Source organism: Wickerhamomyces anomalus (assembly GCF_001661255.1).
Source record: "Wickerhamomyces anomalus NRRL Y-366-8 unplaced genomic scaffold WICANscaffold_7, whole genome shotgun sequence".
Taxonomy (NCBI): Eukaryota; Fungi; Ascomycota; class Saccharomycetes; order Phaffomycetales; family Wickerhamomycetaceae; genus Hansenula; species Hansenula anomala.
In genome coordinates, this window is record NW_017567116.1 from 629440 (window position 1) to 648038 (window position 18599).

The 18599-nt window shown below is 36.1% G+C and overlaps 10 protein-coding genes across 10 annotated transcripts; 7 read left to right on the forward strand and 3 right to left on the reverse strand.

Annotated features, from left to right (window-relative positions):
- The first annotated feature begins 142 nt into the window (after positions 1 to 142).
- WICANDRAFT_97807 (uncharacterized protein) lies at positions 143 to 1819 on the forward strand. The gene has a single exon (XM_019186609.1). It carries the CDS (start codon positions 209 to 211, stop codon positions 1757 to 1759), a length of 1551 nt encoding a protein of 516 aa, XP_019036430.1. The 5' UTR covers positions 143 to 208; the 3' UTR covers positions 1760 to 1819.
- A 663-nt stretch (positions 1820 to 2482) lies between these two features.
- On the forward strand, positions 2483 to 4195 carry WICANDRAFT_81443 (uncharacterized protein; the record flags this gene model as incomplete). Its single annotated transcript, XM_019185234.1, has 1 exon — positions 2483 to 4195. One exon carries the CDS (start codon positions 2483 to 2485, stop codon positions 4193 to 4195), a length of 1713 nt encoding a protein of 570 aa, XP_019036431.1.
- Positions 4196 to 5563: 1368 nt separating this feature from the next.
- On the forward strand, positions 5564 to 7533 carry WICANDRAFT_58989 (uncharacterized protein). Its single transcript, XM_019182832.1, has one exon. It carries the CDS (start codon positions 5635 to 5637, stop codon positions 7270 to 7272), a length of 1638 nt encoding a protein of 545 aa, XP_019036432.1. The 5' UTR covers positions 5564 to 5634; the 3' UTR covers positions 7273 to 7533.
- Positions 7534 to 8154: 621 nt separating this feature from the next.
- On the forward strand, positions 8155 to 8997 carry WICANDRAFT_16678 (glycosyltransferase family 62 protein; the record flags this gene model as incomplete). The annotated part of the gene is made up of 1 exon (XM_019180705.1): positions 8155 to 8997. A coding segment is annotated over one exon (843 nt), but the record flags the coding sequence as incomplete, so codon positions are not given.
- A 486-nt stretch (positions 8998 to 9483) lies between these two features.
- On the forward strand, positions 9484 to 10926 carry WICANDRAFT_81446 (glycosyltransferase family 62 protein; the record flags this gene model as incomplete). Its single annotated transcript, XM_019185235.1, has 1 exon — positions 9484 to 10926. One exon carries the CDS (start codon positions 9484 to 9486, stop codon positions 10924 to 10926), a length of 1443 nt encoding a protein of 480 aa, XP_019036434.1.
- A 141-nt stretch (positions 10927 to 11067) lies between these two features.
- Positions 11068 to 12141, reverse strand: ERV41 (Erv41p; the record flags this gene model as incomplete). Its single annotated transcript, XM_019185236.1, has 2 exons — positions 11068 to 12059; positions 12111 to 12141. The coding sequence occupies 2 exons, from the start codon at positions 12139 to 12141 to the stop codon at positions 11068 to 11070; spliced, it is 1023 nt and encodes a 340-aa protein (XP_019036435.1).
- Positions 12142 to 12360: 219 nt separating this feature from the next.
- On the forward strand, positions 12361 to 13707 carry ITT1 (RBR-type E3 ubiquitin transferase; the record flags this gene model as incomplete). The annotated part of the gene is made up of 1 exon (XM_019183917.1): positions 12361 to 13707. One exon carries the CDS (start codon positions 12361 to 12363, stop codon positions 13705 to 13707), a length of 1347 nt encoding a protein of 448 aa, XP_019036436.1.
- A 70-nt stretch (positions 13708 to 13777) lies between these two features.
- On the reverse strand, positions 13778 to 15106 carry PEX28 (Pex28p; the record flags this gene model as incomplete). Its single annotated transcript, XM_019180784.1, has 1 exon — positions 13778 to 15106. A coding segment is annotated over one exon (1329 nt), but the record flags the coding sequence as incomplete, so codon positions are not given.
- A 446-nt stretch (positions 15107 to 15552) lies between these two features.
- DCG1 (Dcg1p) lies at positions 15553 to 16227 on the forward strand (the record flags this gene model as incomplete). Its single annotated transcript, XM_019183918.1, has 1 exon — positions 15553 to 16227. One exon carries the CDS (start codon positions 15553 to 15555, stop codon positions 16225 to 16227), a length of 675 nt encoding a protein of 224 aa, XP_019036438.1.
- An 83-nt stretch (positions 16228 to 16310) lies between these two features.
- On the reverse strand, positions 16311 to 17795 carry WICANDRAFT_86124 (uncharacterized protein; the record flags this gene model as incomplete). Its single annotated transcript, XM_019185999.1, has 2 exons — positions 16311 to 16424; positions 16455 to 17795. The coding sequence occupies 2 exons, from the start codon at positions 17793 to 17795 to the stop codon at positions 16311 to 16313; spliced, it is 1455 nt and encodes a 484-aa protein (XP_019036439.1).
- Between the last annotated feature and the right edge of the window lie 804 nt (positions 17796 to 18599).

Genomic DNA, 18599 nt, shown 5'->3' on the forward strand with positions numbered 1-18599 from the left:
AACTCTGGTACAATTAAGCTTACTCTCAATAAAACTTTTCAACATGAGCAGCCAGTTACCACAAAAAAAGTCTCATGAAATCCATACTATAAATGAACCAATAGATATAGAGATTGGAAACGTTTCATCTTTTGATGAAGATGTCAAAGTACTCGCAGTCAAGGATGGTTATAGGTTGAAGAAGAACTTAAAAGCTCGTCATATCAGTATGATTGCAATCGGTGGTGCATTAGGCACTGGTCTACTAATTGGTTCTGGAGCTGCATTAAACACGTCAGGTCCTGCTGCTTTATTTATTGGTTATGGTTTCATTGGCTTCATAGTGTACATTGTCATGTGTTGTATTGGAGAAATGGCAACATATATTCCACAACCGGAAGGGTTTTCTGGGTATGCGTCTAGATATTGTGATCCAGCTCTAGGATTTGCAGTTGGTTATTGCTACTTGTTCAAGTACCTTGTTGCTACTCCTAACCAAATCACAGCTGGTGCTATGGTGTTGCAATATTGGGTTAGTAGGGATAAAGTGAACCCAGGTGTTTGGATCACGATCTTCATAATTGTCATTTTGTTAATCAATATATTTGGAGTGAAGGTTTTCGGTGAGTTTGAGTTCTGGTTGTCTTGTGTAAAAGTTTTGATCATTTTAGGATTAATGTTTTTGTTGTTTATCATAATGCTCGGTGGGGGTCCAAATCATGATCGGTTAGGGTTTAGATATTGGAAAAATCCCGGTGCTTTTAAACCATATGAGGGAATAGCCAGTATTCCAAAGGGTAAATTTGTTTCGTTTATAAACGTTTTAATAACTGCTGTCTTTGCTTATGACGGGACAGAGCTTGTTGGTATTACAGTTGCAGAAGCAGAAAACCCAAGGAGAAATGTACCTAAAGCAATCAAGCTAACGGTGTATCGTATTGTTTTGTTTTATGTTTGTTCAGTACTGCTGCTAGGGATGTGTGTTCCTTATAACGACCCATTGTTGATAAATGCTACCAAGGCCAAGACCTCAGCCAGTGCTTCACCATTTGTTGTTGCTATTAAGAATGCTCATATCAGTGGATTAGATCATTTGATAAATGCTTGTGTGCTGGTGTTCATTATAAGTTCCTCCAACTCAGACTTATACATTGGTTCAAGAACGTTCTATGGGATAGCTTGTAATAATTCAGCACCAAAGATATTTGCTCAAACAAATAAGTATGGCATTCCAACTTATTCACTTGCCCTTTGTTCTGCTTTTTGTTGTTTGGCCTACATGTCAGTTTCATCATCGTCTCAACAAGTATTTACATATTTGGTGAATGTCTCTACACTATTTGGCCTACTTACTTGGATATCTGTGTTGATTACTTATATCTATTTTTCAAGAGCTTTTGAGGCACAAGGAATATCAAAAGATTCATTGGCTTATAATGCACCATTCCAAAATTGGGCTCCACATCTTGCCCTAGCCATGTGTATCTTGGTATCATTGATTAAAAATTTCACGGTCTTCATCAACGGGTTCGACTATAAAACTTTTATCACTGGCTACATTGCATTTCCGGTCTTTTTCATATCATATTTTGGGTATAAGCTTATAAATAAAACCACAATACACAGACCAGAGGATGTGGATCTATATACATTGAAGGATATCATTGATGCAGAAGAAGAACAGGAGAAAGCTAATGAAGCTTTGAGAAAAGAGGAAATGGAACAAGGCAGAAAAGATGGGAGCTGGTATTATGATAAGTTTGCCAGCTGGTTGTTCTGAGTAATGGTCAAACTAATGCGATTGTATAGGAGCTACTGCCCAAATAGTATTTAATTCCTGGAAAACTCTCGAGTCTTATCAGTTACGTATAAGCCAAATTCGCGAATGCTTATAGAAAAAAAAATAAGCGCTATGTTTCAAAACAACAACAACGTTCTCTAAAGCATTTCAATTATGGCATTGAAAAGAGCTTCAGTCCAATCCTTAGAACCTTTCTGCTTTCGCTCTCCAATGAGTTTGATGTCTCTGGTGCACAAGTTGGTAACGTGTCTACGCCTATTGGATAGGGGTGGCTAATTTCGTGAATCGTGTCAGGTTGAAAGATCTCCCATGAACTCAGATAAGGGATCCTATTGTGTTGCTTAAGTGGATGTACATTTGCCTTAACCATTTGTCTAAGAAAAGATAATACAGAAGTTCAACACTAGGCTCAATACGCTGATATCAATGTTTTTGCTTGTCTTGGTATCGGAGAGTTTACCATATTCGTTTCCAAAAGGGTCTAACTTAGTGAATGGTACGTTATCTAAACGATATGATAGCTCGTATTCAAATGGTTTACATTTGTGTCAGTATAGGAATTTGATATAGCTCCCCCATTCATTTCTTATCATATGATTTCCTGGTCCCTGAAGCTTCCTCGAGAGGTATAAATACTGGACCCTCTCTCGAGATCTATTATTCATCTTCATTCTCAACAACCATCAACTACACACCAAAATCATGTCTAGTATATCTGAGAAGAAAACAGATCTATACAAAGATCAACCAATAGATGTTGAAGTTGGTCAAATTGACACATCAAGCACACACGATGATACCAATATCCTGGCAATAAAAGAAGGATATCGTTTAAAGAAACATCTAAGAGCACGTCATGTCAGTATGATTGCCATAGGGGGTGCCCTAGGTACTGGTCTACTTATTGGATCGGGAGCCGCATTAAGTACTTCAGGTCCTGCTCCATTATTTATTGGATACTCTTTCATTGGGTTTGTTGTTTATATTGTTATGTGTTGTTTAGGTGAGATGGCCGCGTATATCCCACAACCGGATGGGTTTGCAGGGTATGCGAATAGGTACTGTGATCCTGCTTTAGGTTTTGCTGTTGGATATAGTTATTTGTTCAAGTATTTGATTGCGACACCTAATCAAATTACAGCTGGTGCCATGGTGTTACAATATTGGGTTAGTAGAGATAAAGTGAATCCAGGTGTTTGGATCACGATATTCATTATAGCTATCTTGTTGATTAATATTTTTGGAGTTAAAATATTTGGTGAATTTGAATTTTGGTTATCTTGTGTTAAAGTTTTGATTGTTTTGGGATTAATTATTCTATTATTCATCATCATACTTGGAGGTGGTCCAACTCATGATCGTTTGGGGTTCAGATATTGGAGTGATCCAGGTGCTTTTAAGCCATATACTGGTATTGCTAGTATTCCAAAGGGGAAATTTGTTTCATTCGTTAATGTTTTGGTCACTGCAGTTTTTGCCTATGGTGGGACTGAATTAGTTGGTGTTACTGTTGCTGAAGCTGAAAATCCAAGAAGAAATGTTCCAAAGGCAATTAGATTAACATTTTATCGTATTCTTGTTTTCTACATTTGTTCTGTTTTGTTATTAGGAATGTGTGTCCCTTATAATGATCCTTTATTGATTAGTGCTACCAAGGCTAAAACTTCAGCTAATGCTTCACCATTCGTGGTTGCAATCAAAAATGCCCACATTAAAGGATTAGACCATTTGATTAATGTTTGCGTTTTGGTTTTCATCTTTAGTGCATCAAATTCAGATCTATACATTGGTTCAAGAACTCTATATGGATTAGCATGTAATGGTATTGCACCAAAATGTTTTGCAAAGACTAATAGATTTGGTATTCCTTATTATTCACTTGCCCTTTGTGTTTCATTTTGTGGATTGGCTTACATGTCAGTTTCAGCATCATCACAAGAAGTTTTCAGTTATTTAGTCAATGTTTCCACTTTGTTTGGATTATTAACTTGGGCAACCATCATAATTACATATCTTTATTTTTCCAGAGCTTTCAAAGCTCAGGGAATTTCCAAAGATACATTAGTTTATCAAGCACCATTTCAATCATGGGCGCCACATTTAGCATTGGCCATTTGTATCCTTGTTTCATTTATCAAGAATTTCACAGTTTTCATCAATGGGTTTAATTACAAGACGTTCATTACTGGATATATTGCTTTACCTGTTTACGTCTTCTGTTATCTTGGTTATAAGATTATCAAGAAATCCAAGATTCATAGACCTGAAGATGTTGATTTGTACACATTGAAAGATTTGATTGATGCAGAAGAAGAGGAAGGTAAAATTGCAGATGCATTAAGAAAGGAAGAGATGAAGTACGGTAAGAAAGATAAGATGTGGTATTATGATAAATTCATTGGTTGGTTGTTTTAAGCTGATTGTATAGTGTAATTTTGGTTTTCTTTGACACATAAGTTTGTGACGTCGTAGATATGATCTCCCCAAGTAGTGCTTGAGCTAATTGAGAAAGTACTGTACTACTCAAAGAAATATTATTATTTGGCAACTGTCGATGATTGCTTAGCTGTAATAAGAAGCTGAGATATATCATCAATATTTGTCACTCACAGAGACTCAACAAACATCTTCAAAAACTCATACGACAAACCAGTCAACGCGATGTCAAACGAAGATGGAGGCTTTAGCATGACCAAATTACTCCAGAAAGACCATTTCAAAGATGCTGAAAAGGTTATAATTCAAAATACAGATCTGGATCCCGATAAAGTTTAAACTTCTGGTGTAATTGCTTCCAAGAGTTCTTTCCAGAAGTTGAGATTGACACTATTTTCCTTCCCAGGAACCAGTCCTAACCAATTGTAGATTCCAAAAGTAAGCAATCTTGTGACTGCTACTATTCCATCAACAACTACAGTGTACAACCTATAAACCTCACAGTTAAAAAGGTATCAAGAACTTGTAGCCTCTCTCCAGAGTCCAAAGAAGTCAAACACAGAGTCCAAGCACAGAGTCAAGTCGTCACCGTTATACTTTTAATGCCGTTCGTGGTCAAGGCCCCCTGCCCAGTCAAAACTGATGCTTCCCTAGGCGGGCCCGTTGGAAATGGATCTCCCGCCTAAAACTTTAAATCCCAGGGAGGGACCAAGAAAGGGTCTTCCTGCCTGTGCCCGTACCAGGACCCTCTAAAAAATGCCTTTCAAAGCTTCCACTCGTTGTAAAGAGAAAAGAACGTACAACATATACGGCACTAGAAAGTGGGTCCAACAATAGCTGATACGCTTGATATTTGAGGAGTCATTATTTGACTATGCACAAGAGCTTTGATAAGGGAGCGTTATGTGGTTGGCTCAGGAAAAAAAGCTTTTCTACCCAGAAAGAGACGACGAGATGGTCATTTTTTCAAAGGCCATCACCAAACAAATTTCAAATCGCTTATGCTTTAATAACTGATTGAGAGATGGGCTTTCAGCTGATGATACCCTCGTATGATACTCACTGGTTAATTGTATCTCGTTCTCTGTTTATCTGTGTGTAAATCTCTTTACAATTGATCAATCGATGAGAAGAAATTCCCAAAATCAACAATGCATACGAACGGTGAAATGTACTAAAAAAAAGAATTGGGTACAGCTTTCCCACTTTGATGCCCTTGAGATCACTTCTCCAAAAAATGCTATACATCGATCCCATATAAATTCACCAAATCCCACATCATTGCTCCATCTCATCTTCATCATGACTTTCCACTCTCATCAAACATTATGTCTCATTCATTAGATAAAAAGACATCAATTCCAACATCCCAAGACTACGATGTTGAAAAATCCACAGGTGGTAATGGCCTCACATACATGGACACCATCCCTGATGAATCCCAAATCCTTGCCATCCAAGAAGGTTACCGTTTGAAGAAACATTTAAAAGCTCGTCATGTCAGTATGATTGCCATTGGTGGTGCCCTGGGTACTGGGTTGTTAATTGGTTCAGGTTCTGCATTGAGTGCTTCGGGTCCTGCTCCGTTGTTTATTGGGTATAGTTTTATTGGGTTTTTGGTTTATATCGTGATGTGCTGTCTTGGTGAATTGGCTACTTATATCCCACTACCTGATGGGTTCTCGGGTTATGCTTCAAGATACTGTGATCCTGCTTTGGGGTTTGCCGTTGGGTATTGTTATTTGTTTAAGTATTTGATTGTTACTCCAAACCAAATCACTGCTGGTGCGATGGTGTTGCAGTATTGGATCAGTAGAGATCGGGTTAATCCTGGTGTTTGGATCACGATCTTCATTATAATTATCGTTTTGATTAATATCTTTGGTGTGAAGATTTTCGGTGAGTTTGAATTTTGGCTGTCTTCATTAAAAGTTATCATTGTTGTTGCATTAATCATTTTGTTGTTTATCATCATGCTTGGTGGTGGTCCAACTCATGATCGTTTAGGTTTTAGATTTTGGAACGAACCAGGTGCTTTCAAACCGTTTGCTGGGATTGCTAATGAATCCAAGGGTAAATTTGTTTCTTTTGTTAATGTTATCGTTGTCTCAGTGTTTGCATTCTCAGGTACCGAATTGGTTGGTATAACTGTTGCTGAAGCTGAAAATCCAAGAAGAAATGTTCCAAAGGCTATCAAGTTGACATTTTATCGTATTGTTTTGTTTTATATTTGTTCAGTCTTGTTGTTGGGAATGTGTGTCCCATATAATGATCCATTATTAATCAGTGCTTCAAAGGCTAAAACTTCAGCTAATGCATCACCATTCGTTGTTGCCATTAAAAATGCCAAAATTGGTGGGTTAGACCATGTTATCAATGCTTGTATTTTGATTTTCATTTTCAGTGCCGCTAATTCAGATTTATACATTGGTTCAAGAACATTATATGGGTTGGCATGTAATGGTAAAGCTCCAAAGATTTTCGCCAAAACCAACAAGTATGGTATCCCATTCTATGCATTAGGGTTATGTACAGCATTTTGTGGATTGGCTTATATGTCAGTTTCATCATCATCTCAAGAAGTGTTTGGTCATTTTGTCAATGTTGTTAGTATCTTTGGGTTATTGACTTGGATTTCAATCTTGATTACTTATATTGGGTTCACTAGAGCATTGAAAGCTCAGGGTGTTTCAAAGAGTACTTTAGCTTATACTGCACCAATGCAATCTTGGGCACCATATTTGGCTTTGGCTTTATGTATTATTGTTGCTTTCATTAAGAACTTCACTGCATTCTTGAATGGGTTCCATTATAAGTCATTTATTACTGGATATATTGGCCTACCAGTTTATGCTATTGCTTATATTGGTTACAAGATTATCAAGAAATCTAAAATGCATAGACCTGAAGATGTTGATTTGTATTCATTAAAACATTTTGTTGATGAAGAAGAAGAGCAAGGTAAGATTGAAGATGCTGAAAGAAAAGAAAGATTGAAATATGGTAAGAAGGATGCTACTTGGTTTTATGAAAAGTTTGTTGGTTGGTTATTCTAGAGGAGAGATTATCTCTATATTGTACATTTTATTTGCATTCTAGTTCATTTTATGATTAATTAAAAGTTGGGGTATACACTTGTTTCAGTTTATAGGTTTGGTTTTATCTTTTTTTTTGTATATTTGAATTTGATATTTAGTTCATTTACAAAAATTGATGTAGTGATTCTCATTGGTTCGCTAGTATACAATGGTTCCTGCGTTTGACGGGCAACGTCACTAGTAGATAACCCTCTCAAGCCAACTAGCTGATGAATATCCTAACCCTTCTATTTGACTTCCAAAGTATTTGCTCATCTGACCACTCTCTGCAACGTGTTCAAACTTTATGCTAAAAGCTCAGAAGCCTAGATTTTTACAGCTTCATCAGATCATCAACAAAGTATTTTTTTCGTTGACGCGTGGAATTGAAAGAAAAATAAAAAAAGAACAAGACATAATCATTATCAACCTCACCAACAACTTCACCAACAACTACTCTAAGTCAGTACAATGAGACACTCGTTCAGAGTGGTATCCATCGTCATAGCACTCTGCTTCTTCTTTTCCATATTCAAGCTCAAACAGTTTAGAGAACAGGAAGTTTCAGATAGAAACGAGCTAATCAATAGAATAACTACAAAGGAACATGAATTGGAACTAGCAACACAAGAACTCACCAATATAAGGTCTGACCTCACAATGAAAGCAAAACAAGCTGAAGATTCAGTAAGGGACACCAAGATCGAATATGAAACCAAAGTCGAACAATTGAATGAATTAGTTGATAAGAGATTCTCACCAATTAATAAAGTATACAGAAAATGGTCATTTATTAAAGATCAACCTCGTTATAAGAAAGTCACATATGTTCAAAAGGGTATTGACACTTCATTGAATGACTTGATCGTGTTGAGTGTTATTGGACATTCTGAATCATATGGACCAAAGAGAACATTTCAAGATTTTTTGGAATTGTTGGCATCATTAGAGTATGATTGGAACACTGCAACGTTAGGTTTATTAGTTGGACAACAAGAAGAATATGACAATATTATCTCTTATTTGGATAAATATGAATCAGAATCCTCATTTTCCAAGATTGTTGTTATCAATTCAATTTATATTGAAAAATCAAATACTATTGATAGAGGTTCAAGACATAATGATAACATTCAAAAGGAACGTCGTCGAAACATTTCAAAATCAAGAAACTTCCTAGTGACTAATGCCATTAGTGATGAATCTTTTACATTCTTCCTCGATAGTGATATGGTGAAGATTCCAAAAGATATGGTTAAAGTGTTTTTAGGCACAAAGAAGGATGTTATAGTACCACGTATTGCCAAAGGTGCAGCCATTGAAAATTATGATTTCAATTCATGGAGAGGCCGTCGTATTAAACCTACAGCTGAGGAAGACAAGAAGATGGATACTGATCCTAATTATTATTTTGTTCCAAGACCTGATGGGGCTCACCATCTACATGAGATCATGCACATGAAGGATAAATACAAACACAATGGAGAACAGTCGTTCCTTGTTGAGTTGGATGCGGTAGGAGGTGCCATCTTATGGGTCAAGAGTGAGATATTCAAGCAAGGTGTGATGTTTCCTCCATATTATATCATAGGTACCAAGTGGGAAAGAGAGGGATACGATGGGATAGAGACTGAAGGGTTGTGCTACCAGGCCAAGATGATTGGGTACAGCTGCTGGGGGATGCCCAACTATGTTGCACACCATGTCGACGAGTTTGTGACTTGAATGTACAGTTTAGGGTAATATTATTTTGTAGATTATACTATGTTCCAATCACGTGATTGCCATTTTCCAGCTATTTTTACACGTGCTGCCCTCTACCGCAGATCCTCAGACAAAGCCAAAATAAGCTTCGATAAGTTGTGCAGAAGCATCTGGCAGCAATACGAATCACAAGTGTAGAACCAGAGCTTGAGCTGGCTGGAGCATGGCCCTCTCTAAGTTCTTTAGCTGGTGCTCTGCCTAGCAGCCTCTGCCTGGTCTGTCTGCCTCTGCTGATTGGCTCCAGGGCAGTGGACCGTGGATCTCTCCGTGTGGACGTTACTTTATTTTCCAGATTGTCACGGCTGTAGTAGAGCATATTTTATTTTTCATAGATTCAAAATACTTTTATCTTCCAATTCTACTCTCTTTTGTACCTGGATCCATAAACACAACCTATACAGACTATCACAAGACCAAGTATCCACGATGGCCAGGTTCAATAGACCAGCAATCTTGGTGCTAGTGCTCACGCTACTGGCTTTTACTACTTATTATGTCTTTGAACAACAAAAATATAGCTTATCTGACTTGTCCTCATTTCTAGAAACTATGGATATCGGTTCTGTTGGTGGTCAAGGTGCTCCAGCTACTCAACCAAAGGGTAAGATCACTAATAACAATGACCCTGATATACTACAGAAACACAAGATTGAAATTCAAGTTAATGAGTTGTTGCAAAAGAAGTTGGAAAATGAATTGAAATATGAAAGGGAATCAATGGATAAGAAGAATAAACAACTTCAAGAACAGAATGAAGCCTTGAGAAAAGAAAAAACAAAATTTGAACAAGAGAATAAAAGTTTATCGTTAAAAGTTCAAGAAGCTGAAAAGGGGAAACCTGTTACTGTTTATAAAAGGGAACGTTATTCTGAAGAACCATCATTCATTAGGAAAACATTCACTTTCAAGACAAATCCTGAATTCTCACCAGATGTTGTCATTGATGGTGATAAGAATGAAGTTGTCATCTTGGCTTCAATTATTGAAAAATTCGATCAACAAGGTCAGCCATTCCAAAGATTTTTGAAATTGTTACAATCAATCGAATATCCACATTATAAAACTTCAATCTCTTTATTAATCAGTGATAATGATGAATTTAAAAAATTTGATGAATTTGTTACAGATATTTTCAACAAGATCGAAGAAGTTAAAGACACTTCACTTTTAAAAGATTCCTTCTCCAAAATCACCCTAATCAATGCTGATTTCATAGAGAGTCAATTCAAAGTGGATAAAGGATTAAGACATGATCCAAGAGTGCAAAAGAAACGTCGGAAATTACTAGCCCAGATTAGAAACTTTCTAGTCTTCAACGGTATAGGTTCTGAAATTTATTCATTGGCTCTAGACTCAGATGTCATTGAACTTCCAAAAAACATGTTGGAAACATTCATCGAATCGAAAAAGGATATCGCCACAATCAGAATCGATATCAAGAACCACGAGGGGAAAGTGGTTCATCAAGATTATGATTTAAACTCATGGGCTGGTGATAGAAGAGTGCCAAATGCTGAACAAGATGCGAAATTGGATACAGATCCTGATTTTTTTTATGAACCAGGGCCAGGTCCAAATAATATCCAATTTAGTCATATTGATAAAAACCTTGAAAAATTCGGTATCAATAAAGATGATCCAAAAGCTGCGATTGAATTGAATTCCGTGGGTGGTGCTGTGTTGTTTGTCAAGACTGAGGTCTTTAAGCAGGGGATCATGTTCCCACCTTTCTATTTAATTGGTACGAAATGGAATAGAAATGATGGGTTTGATGGTATTGAAACTGAAGGTTTATGTTATCAGGCAAAGACCATTGGTTATAAATGTTGGGGGTTCCCTAATTTAGTTGGGTTCCATGCTGTTGGTTGAAGTGGATGTTGTTATTTATTTTTTTTTCTTTGCTATAAGTTGTTGTTGGTTGTGTGTTTTTTTATTAGGTTAATCATAGAGAAGAAGTCAAAAGAAATTGCTTTCTATTTCATTTCATTGTGTGTTTATATTATACAATATTCATTCTTCATCATCATCGTAATCATCTAGTAACGATGCTTTCTTTTCTTCACCTCTTGCTGCGAACTTCTTACCAAATAACAAAATCAACACCTTATCAAACGTTTTGTACAAATATTTGGCAACTATTATAAGTCCACCATATATAGTGGCCAATCTAACCAAGAAACTTACAAATGGAATTCTTTTATCCTCCACTATTAATGAAATTGGTTCAAAATCATATTTGAAAAAAATTCCAGGAACACCTTTCTTCTCTAAAGTGTATTGTTTTTTCAATAATGAAGTACTATATTGATTTGTATCAATTTCCACACCCAATTTTTTATACTGAGTAGGAACAACATTCAAATAATATTGATAACTTTGTAAATGCTCCTCAGTCAACTTCACTGTAGCATCTAAAGGATTATGAATATATGGATAAAATTCACCAAATGAAAACTCACTAATAACATGACTAAAATTCAAACTTTCAATACCCACATGTGAACGATCTCTATACCCATACCCCTTAGCAGTAATATGGAAATCACCTTGAACTTTATTCACAGGGATAGAACCATAAATATGACAAGCTGGAGCACCTGAATCTTTAGCATCACCACGATCTCTAAACTCTGCCACGATACCCTCAGCCATAACCTTATCTAAATCAGGAGTACTAACATCATAATCATCATCACGTCTATATCCCTCCGGAACGAAAAATGAAAACCCTTCATAATGCAACAATTCACCAGCAAGGAATCTATCCTCTGTTAAATCTTTAACATTTGTATGTATGAAATTACACGGCATCGCAACAACGATATCCATATTTATCCGTAGGTCTTTCTGTACCGTGTTATCCACTTTGAACTGATGATCTATCTCACCGCCAAAGAATTGCCCTAGTTCCACATATGTCAAGAATAGGACAAATAACCCAAGCATGATCGTGGAGTATGAACCTTTAGTGGAACGCACCTGGTGCGTGGATGCAACCTTTGCTGTTGGTTCGTTAGTGTGAGGAGGGCAGTATTAGTGGTGGTGATACTTACGAAAGGCATCGAAAGAACGTAGGTTGGCCATGTGAAGATGTGAATTCTTTGACGAGATCAAGTACGTAAATGCCTATTTTGATATCGCTGTTCATATTTTTTTTTTTGATTCCTCGAGATGAATTCGCGAAATTGATCATGTGCAACAATTTCCAAATTTTTTTGCATTTTAAACATTTTCCACTATTTTTGAATGGATGTGGTTTATTCTTTGATTAGTTGAATGGGGAAAGTGCAAAATGATATAACAATGACTGAGGAAACTGAACTTCCCGATGATCTGGAAGTTTTGAGATCGATATACCCGGAAATCCAACTAAAGAATGGTGGCCGTGAACTAGCATTAGAAATCAAACTGAAACCAGAATCTAAAATTAATGTGATTTTACAATCAAGTGTTGGGAAAGAACTTGGGAGATTCCAAACCAAGTATTTTGAGCCTTTGAGGTTCCATGCCGTGCTGCCCATGCGTGTTGGCGTTGCAGAAATAGAATCAAGCTGGATATCATTGGATTTATTGGATGAGATGAAGGCGAAAATTAACAATTTGGTTCAAGATGCCGTTGAGACAGATATGATGGATTCATTATTATACACTGTGATTGATTATCTCACGGTAGATCTGATCCAAGATTTTCATGGAAAGTTGTTCAACAACGATATCAAGACCGAATCTGAATCCTATTACGAAGAGCTTCAACAGACAAGTCATGAGCAAAGATTGTTAAATTTTGCTACAGATCGTTTCACATGCTCCATTTGTCTTGATTCGTATGATGGTGTGGATGGATTATTACTTGACTGTGATCATGCTTTTTGCAAACCATGCTTCAAAGAATATGCAATCCAGATCATTAACAATTCAGATGATGCATCCAAACTACAATGTCCAAATTGTCCAATACCCAACCCTAAAAACCTACATTTGAAAACAACTTCAGAACTTCGGACAATCTTATTCACATCGAAAATCACAAAATCTACATTATTACAAGTTGTTGAACCTGAATTAGTGGAGAAGTATGAATCATTAAGACATAATTTCCTTTTTGAAAAATTTCAACAATATTATCCATTCTCATGTTCAAAATGTCCAAGATGTTCCCATTGGGTGTTTCGAGATGATGTTGATGATAAACTGGTTATTTGCGATCATTGTAAATTGGCATATTGTTTTGAATGTAATCATAGTTGGCATGGGACTACAAATTATTGTGGATCGAAATTGAACTCAATCCCATATGAAATCATTGAAGAAATGCTTCAGGATGATACTTTAGAATCTAGAAAGGAAAAATTATCACAGATGTATGGAAGAAGAACTTTGAAATTGGCGATTGATGCATTCATCTCTGAAAAATTGTTTAGAGAAGCTGTGGAGAATGAAGAGGATTTAATGAGTTGTCCAAAATGTTCAACCGTTGTGACGAAATCTGATGGTTGTAACAAGATGAAGTACTCGGTTTGCTCATTCCATTTCTGTTATCTATGTGGTGAATTATTGGATACGGCAAATCCATATACGCATTTCACTGACTTGAAATCAGAGTGTTATGGGAAATTATTTGAAGGCATGCCAGGTACAGAGGATTTATAATACAACATAAATAAATAATAGACATAATTCATAAACATCATTATAGGGCATGGATAGGTTTTCTTGCAGGTCTCGAATATCTAATAACGTTTCTAAATAATCTTCTCCTCTTAAACTCATCATCAATATAAAACTCATTATGCATATCGATATAATTATCACGGTTAAGACGTAATCCACGATTTTGACACCATTCTTTGCATTCATAATCGATATTCCATGGATCATCATCTTCGAATCTCCATCCTTTAGGTGGATTAACTTGATCTATTGTGGCCACACCAGGTGGAGGCTTTTGGGCCCTTCTGTATTGATCCGTCATATCAAAAATACTCTTTGAGAATAAATAAAATTCCCATTGTGAAGATGAAACACTCTTCTTGAATATTTCAAAGATTTCAACTTCTCTTATTTCAGGTGGTTCATCAAGTATGATATCTTTTCTCTCCGAATCTTTCACAATCTTGTCAATTTCCTTCTTTTGAGGTTTTATCAAGTTATTGAATTCTTGAATCTTGGGGAAAACTTTTGGATGTACCAATAGCAACAAATTCCATCCCATTGTAATCAACAACAGTCTCCAAGGAATGTATGGTCCAATTAAAATGAAAAAACATACAGTGAGGAAAATTGTGAAGAACAATGAAGTTGAAACTCTTTCATCTTTGAAACCAGCAGTTCCATACCAAAATCTCTCAACATTAGAAACCATTTTTAATAAGTTTGACAAAGAGTTTTGTAAGTCTCTCATATTCACCAAAAACTCCATGTTTTTCTTCAACAGCCGCACATTAGTATCGATCTTTTCATTTAATTCTGGAACTCTTCTTTCAATCTCTTCTTCTTCAAAAGCTTTTTCTTCTTCAAGCAATTTTGCCATTTTTTTATTGTTCTCAATTTTGGAAAATTTCTCCAATAATGATTCACCTCTTTGTTTAACCTTCAATAATTTGGGTTTATGGATTGGGTGTCTATAGATATATCCAGGAACCATTATCCCGTATAGCAAGAAAATCAACGGCAGTATGAATAACAAGGTTGGATGAAGAACAATAAATGTATAGATCATCAATGCAGATATAGTGAGTGATGGTCGAGTCCAATGGAATATTCTCAGTATAAAGTATTGAGCTTGAAACATCCCACCTAGCTTAGCGGTCATTTTCCTCAAGTTTTTAGTAAATTTTGGGATCGATAAACTTTCGGTCTCTTTTCTTATTGGGTCATTTAATCTTGTTTCAAGGTCCTGCTTATCAGGAATCACGGCGTGTACCAATAATTTCTCCAACAAGATGTCTATGAAGTGATTTTGCTGTTTAGCCATACTTTTCTCTCTCTTGATATCTGTTGAGGTACGTTCCTCACCAACTTCAGTACCTTCATCTTCAAAGTCCGAGTCTCTCCAGTATCCATCCGTATCATCATCCGTGGTATTATCAGAAGCAGCGACGTAATTACCATCACCATTGTTATCCTTTCGATCTTTCAACTTGTCAAAGCTTGCGCCTAGTACCGAAGCAGCAGTAGCGGCGGCCAATCTCTTTCTTGAGGAGGTGTCATCCGTGTGTCTCTCACTGTAGCTTGATGTGATCCCATAGAGCTGTCCCAATCCCTGGATGGCAGCCTCTTGCAATCTCTGTGACATTGGTGGCCATTGACTTGAATTAATTGATTATGGCTCTTTGTAATTTGAATTTGACTTTTGTATTGTTTCGCGAAAGTGGTAGACCCACGCAAATTACGATGATGGATTTCTCCGATAAGATCAAGAATTTGAAAAGTTTCAAAGATGTTTATTCCAATACACTTCAATTAATGGTTCGTTTGGTTATTCGCAGGTCTAAAATGGTCACTACTTCTACTTTCCTCATCATCAATCCAAACTCATCCAAGTCAGTCACTGATAATCTCGAAGAGATCTTGCCAGTTCCTCCAAACACAACTCTCAAGTTTTACACAGGTCCTCCAAATGCTCCTCCTGAAATAGATGGTCCTGAAACTTCAAGACAGTCTACTGAAGCATGCTTCCCAGATTTGCATGATCACTATATGGATCATGACGGATTCTTGGTGTGTTGTTATTCTGACCATCCATTGATTTACAAACTACGTGAAATTACGAAAAAACCTGTATTGGGTATTTTCCAAGCTAGTGTTACTTATGCTGTCACTACATCCCCTTCAAAATTTGGTATTTTGACATCCACAAGCTCTTGGGAACCAATTTTAGATCAAGCTGTTAAAGATTTCTTTGGTGGTGTTGATGTGCCATTGTTTACAGGTACTGTTGCTTCCAATATTAATGTTTTGAAGTTGGGAGATCCAAAATATTTCAAGAAATTGGTTGAAAGAGCAAAGATCTGTGTTGATGCAGGCGCAAAGACAATTTTATTAGGATGTGCTGGTTTAAGTGGATTGGAGAAGAAATTAGAAGCTGAGTTTGAAGATGTCAAGTTCATTGATAGTGTTAAATTCGGTTCTGAATTACTCAATACACTAGTGAGATTTGATAAAAACTGAAAAAAACATAACGATTCATTAATTTTCTAATATACAATGTAATGCAAAATAAAAGTTGTAACATTAAACAACATTTTTCTTCTCTAATTTGTACGATTTCTCATTCTCATCATAAATGCAAGTAATTTATTCTCCATTTCATAAACTTCCTTATCATCCATCTTACTGATTTGTTCATCTGTGAAGCCATCAAACATCTTGGAAACTTGTTCAACTGGGGTTGGAACAGGTGGGAAATCGGGTGGTGTCAAAATATCAAGAGCTGAATTATCTTCAAGGCGTAGTTTCTTGTTAGGCTGATGGGTTTGTTCTTCTTCATGATCAATGTTTGCAGATTCAGGTCTCTTTCTTGGAGAGGATGAATCCCTAATACTTTGTGTGAATTCTCGATCATCAATCTCAACAATATCATCTTCATCATCTTCTTCGTCAGATGAAATATCTTCTGGATGATCATGATCTTGAGAATTATCTGGTAAAGTTGGTGGCTCAATACCATCTTCAATTTCATCATCTTGATCCTTTTGAGTCTTTTCTTCAATCTCATCATTTGATACATCTGCTTGATCATTTTGAACCTCACCTTCAGCTTCATTTTCTTTATCAAATTGAGCTTCATCATTGATTTTATTTAGTTCCACATCCTTCTGAGTACTCTCAATATGTTCTCTTTCTGATACGTTTTCAGCTTCTAGTGATTCATCAACATGTTGATCATCAGTAATCTCCTTGGACACACCAACATTTTCAGTATATGAACTATCATCTTGTTCAATCTCAACAGTATCTTGGACATTTGTTTGATCAGCTTGCTTAATAGGCGATGAATCCAATTCATTCACCCTTTCATTGAATGCATTCATTTTTCTCTTCACATTCTTCAAAGGACTTGAATACAAAACCAATGAATCACTTGGAATTTCATTCTCTTTATCTTCCACCAAAAGTTGATTAAAATCATCAGATTTATCATTTGATTCTTCCTCTTCTTGATTTGGTAAGATTATTTCATTAGAATCTGGAATTTCTTGAGTTTCGACAACTTGATTAATAGATTCAACCAATTCTTTAGAGCCCAACATTGAAATGTCTTCATGGCTATCATAAAATGCATCATCACTGGTTGATAATTCTGAGGTTTCTTCAACTCTTTCTTTAACTGGTGATAGCTCAACATGTGCACGAGCATCAAAGAATTCATGATCACTCGAATTAGCATCATTCCAATCAGATGTAAGTTCAATGGATGAGCTTCTTTGAACTCCAGCTTTTGTAGCTGTATCTTGAGTTTCAATAACCTGGGTTGGTGCATCTTCAACAGGTACATCATAGCTTTTCATAGCAGTAGCTTGATTTGATACACTGTCTTCATTTTGTTGAGTAGCTTCGATATCATCACTTGGGTTTTTCGCACTAGAAGTTGGAGTTTCAATAGCATCTTGAGTCATTTCAACATCTTGCTTATTACTTTCAATCACCACTGTATCCTTTTCATCTTCCCTATCAGAACTATTTGAATCAATGGACATTCCAACATCTCTGGCATCATGTTGTTTCTGTTGTTCCATAGATAAATCAGAAGAGCTAACCTCCTTATAAGCAGCTTTATCAATCTGAGTATTCTCAACACTAGATTTCTCAAGGAATTGTTTACATTTGGATAAACTGACACCACCAACTTGAACCACAGATTGAGTCAATGCATCTTGTACTTTGAAAACAACTTCAGAAGCTTGTCCATCTCTTTGCATTGCTTTACAAATCTCTAACCCTTGAAGAACAAAATCATCCAGCTTGTCCAAATGTGATTCCTTAAGCAATTTCATATATCTTTGTAAAAATAAATACCCTTCAATGTGAATCTTTTTAGAATATTGATTATTTGGATCCATTACATGGAAGTAAATATGTTCAGTGAATGGTAAAAGTAATTCCAATTGATCTTTTTGTCTCCAATGATTAAATAATTTTAACGCAGTTTCAGTTGGGATAACTCTCAAAGTCATCACCATATCCTGGATCAATGGTGTTTTCAAGATATCAATTCCATCATTAATCATATCTGATAAAGAAATCAAATCAACCACTTGCCAAATTTTCAGATTCATAAATTGAACGCCATTTGTAATGTTATTCTTGATTATATATGACAGGTAATTTATCAACAGCTGTCTAGATTTAGGTAAATGAGCAATAACATTACCAATCGATTGAACTTCTTGACTAGCTAAAGATTTTTCAAAAATTTTGGATTCCAAATTATTTGACAAATATTGTATAATGGATTGATCTTTGATTGAGATCACCAAACTTTCATAAAATCTATATTGGAAAGTTTTGATAAGACTAGTCATGAATTTCAAGACATCTGT

What these genes read in the sequence shown, in the direction of transcription:
- WICANDRAFT_58989 (XM_019182832.1), top strand. Translation starts at nt 5,635, where the DNA reads ATGGACACCATCCCTGATGAATCCCAAATCCTTGCCATCCAAGAAGGT.
- WICANDRAFT_97807 (XM_019186609.1), top strand. Translation starts at nt 209, where the DNA reads ATGATTGCAATCGGTGGTGCATTAGGCACTGGTCTACTAATTGGTTCT.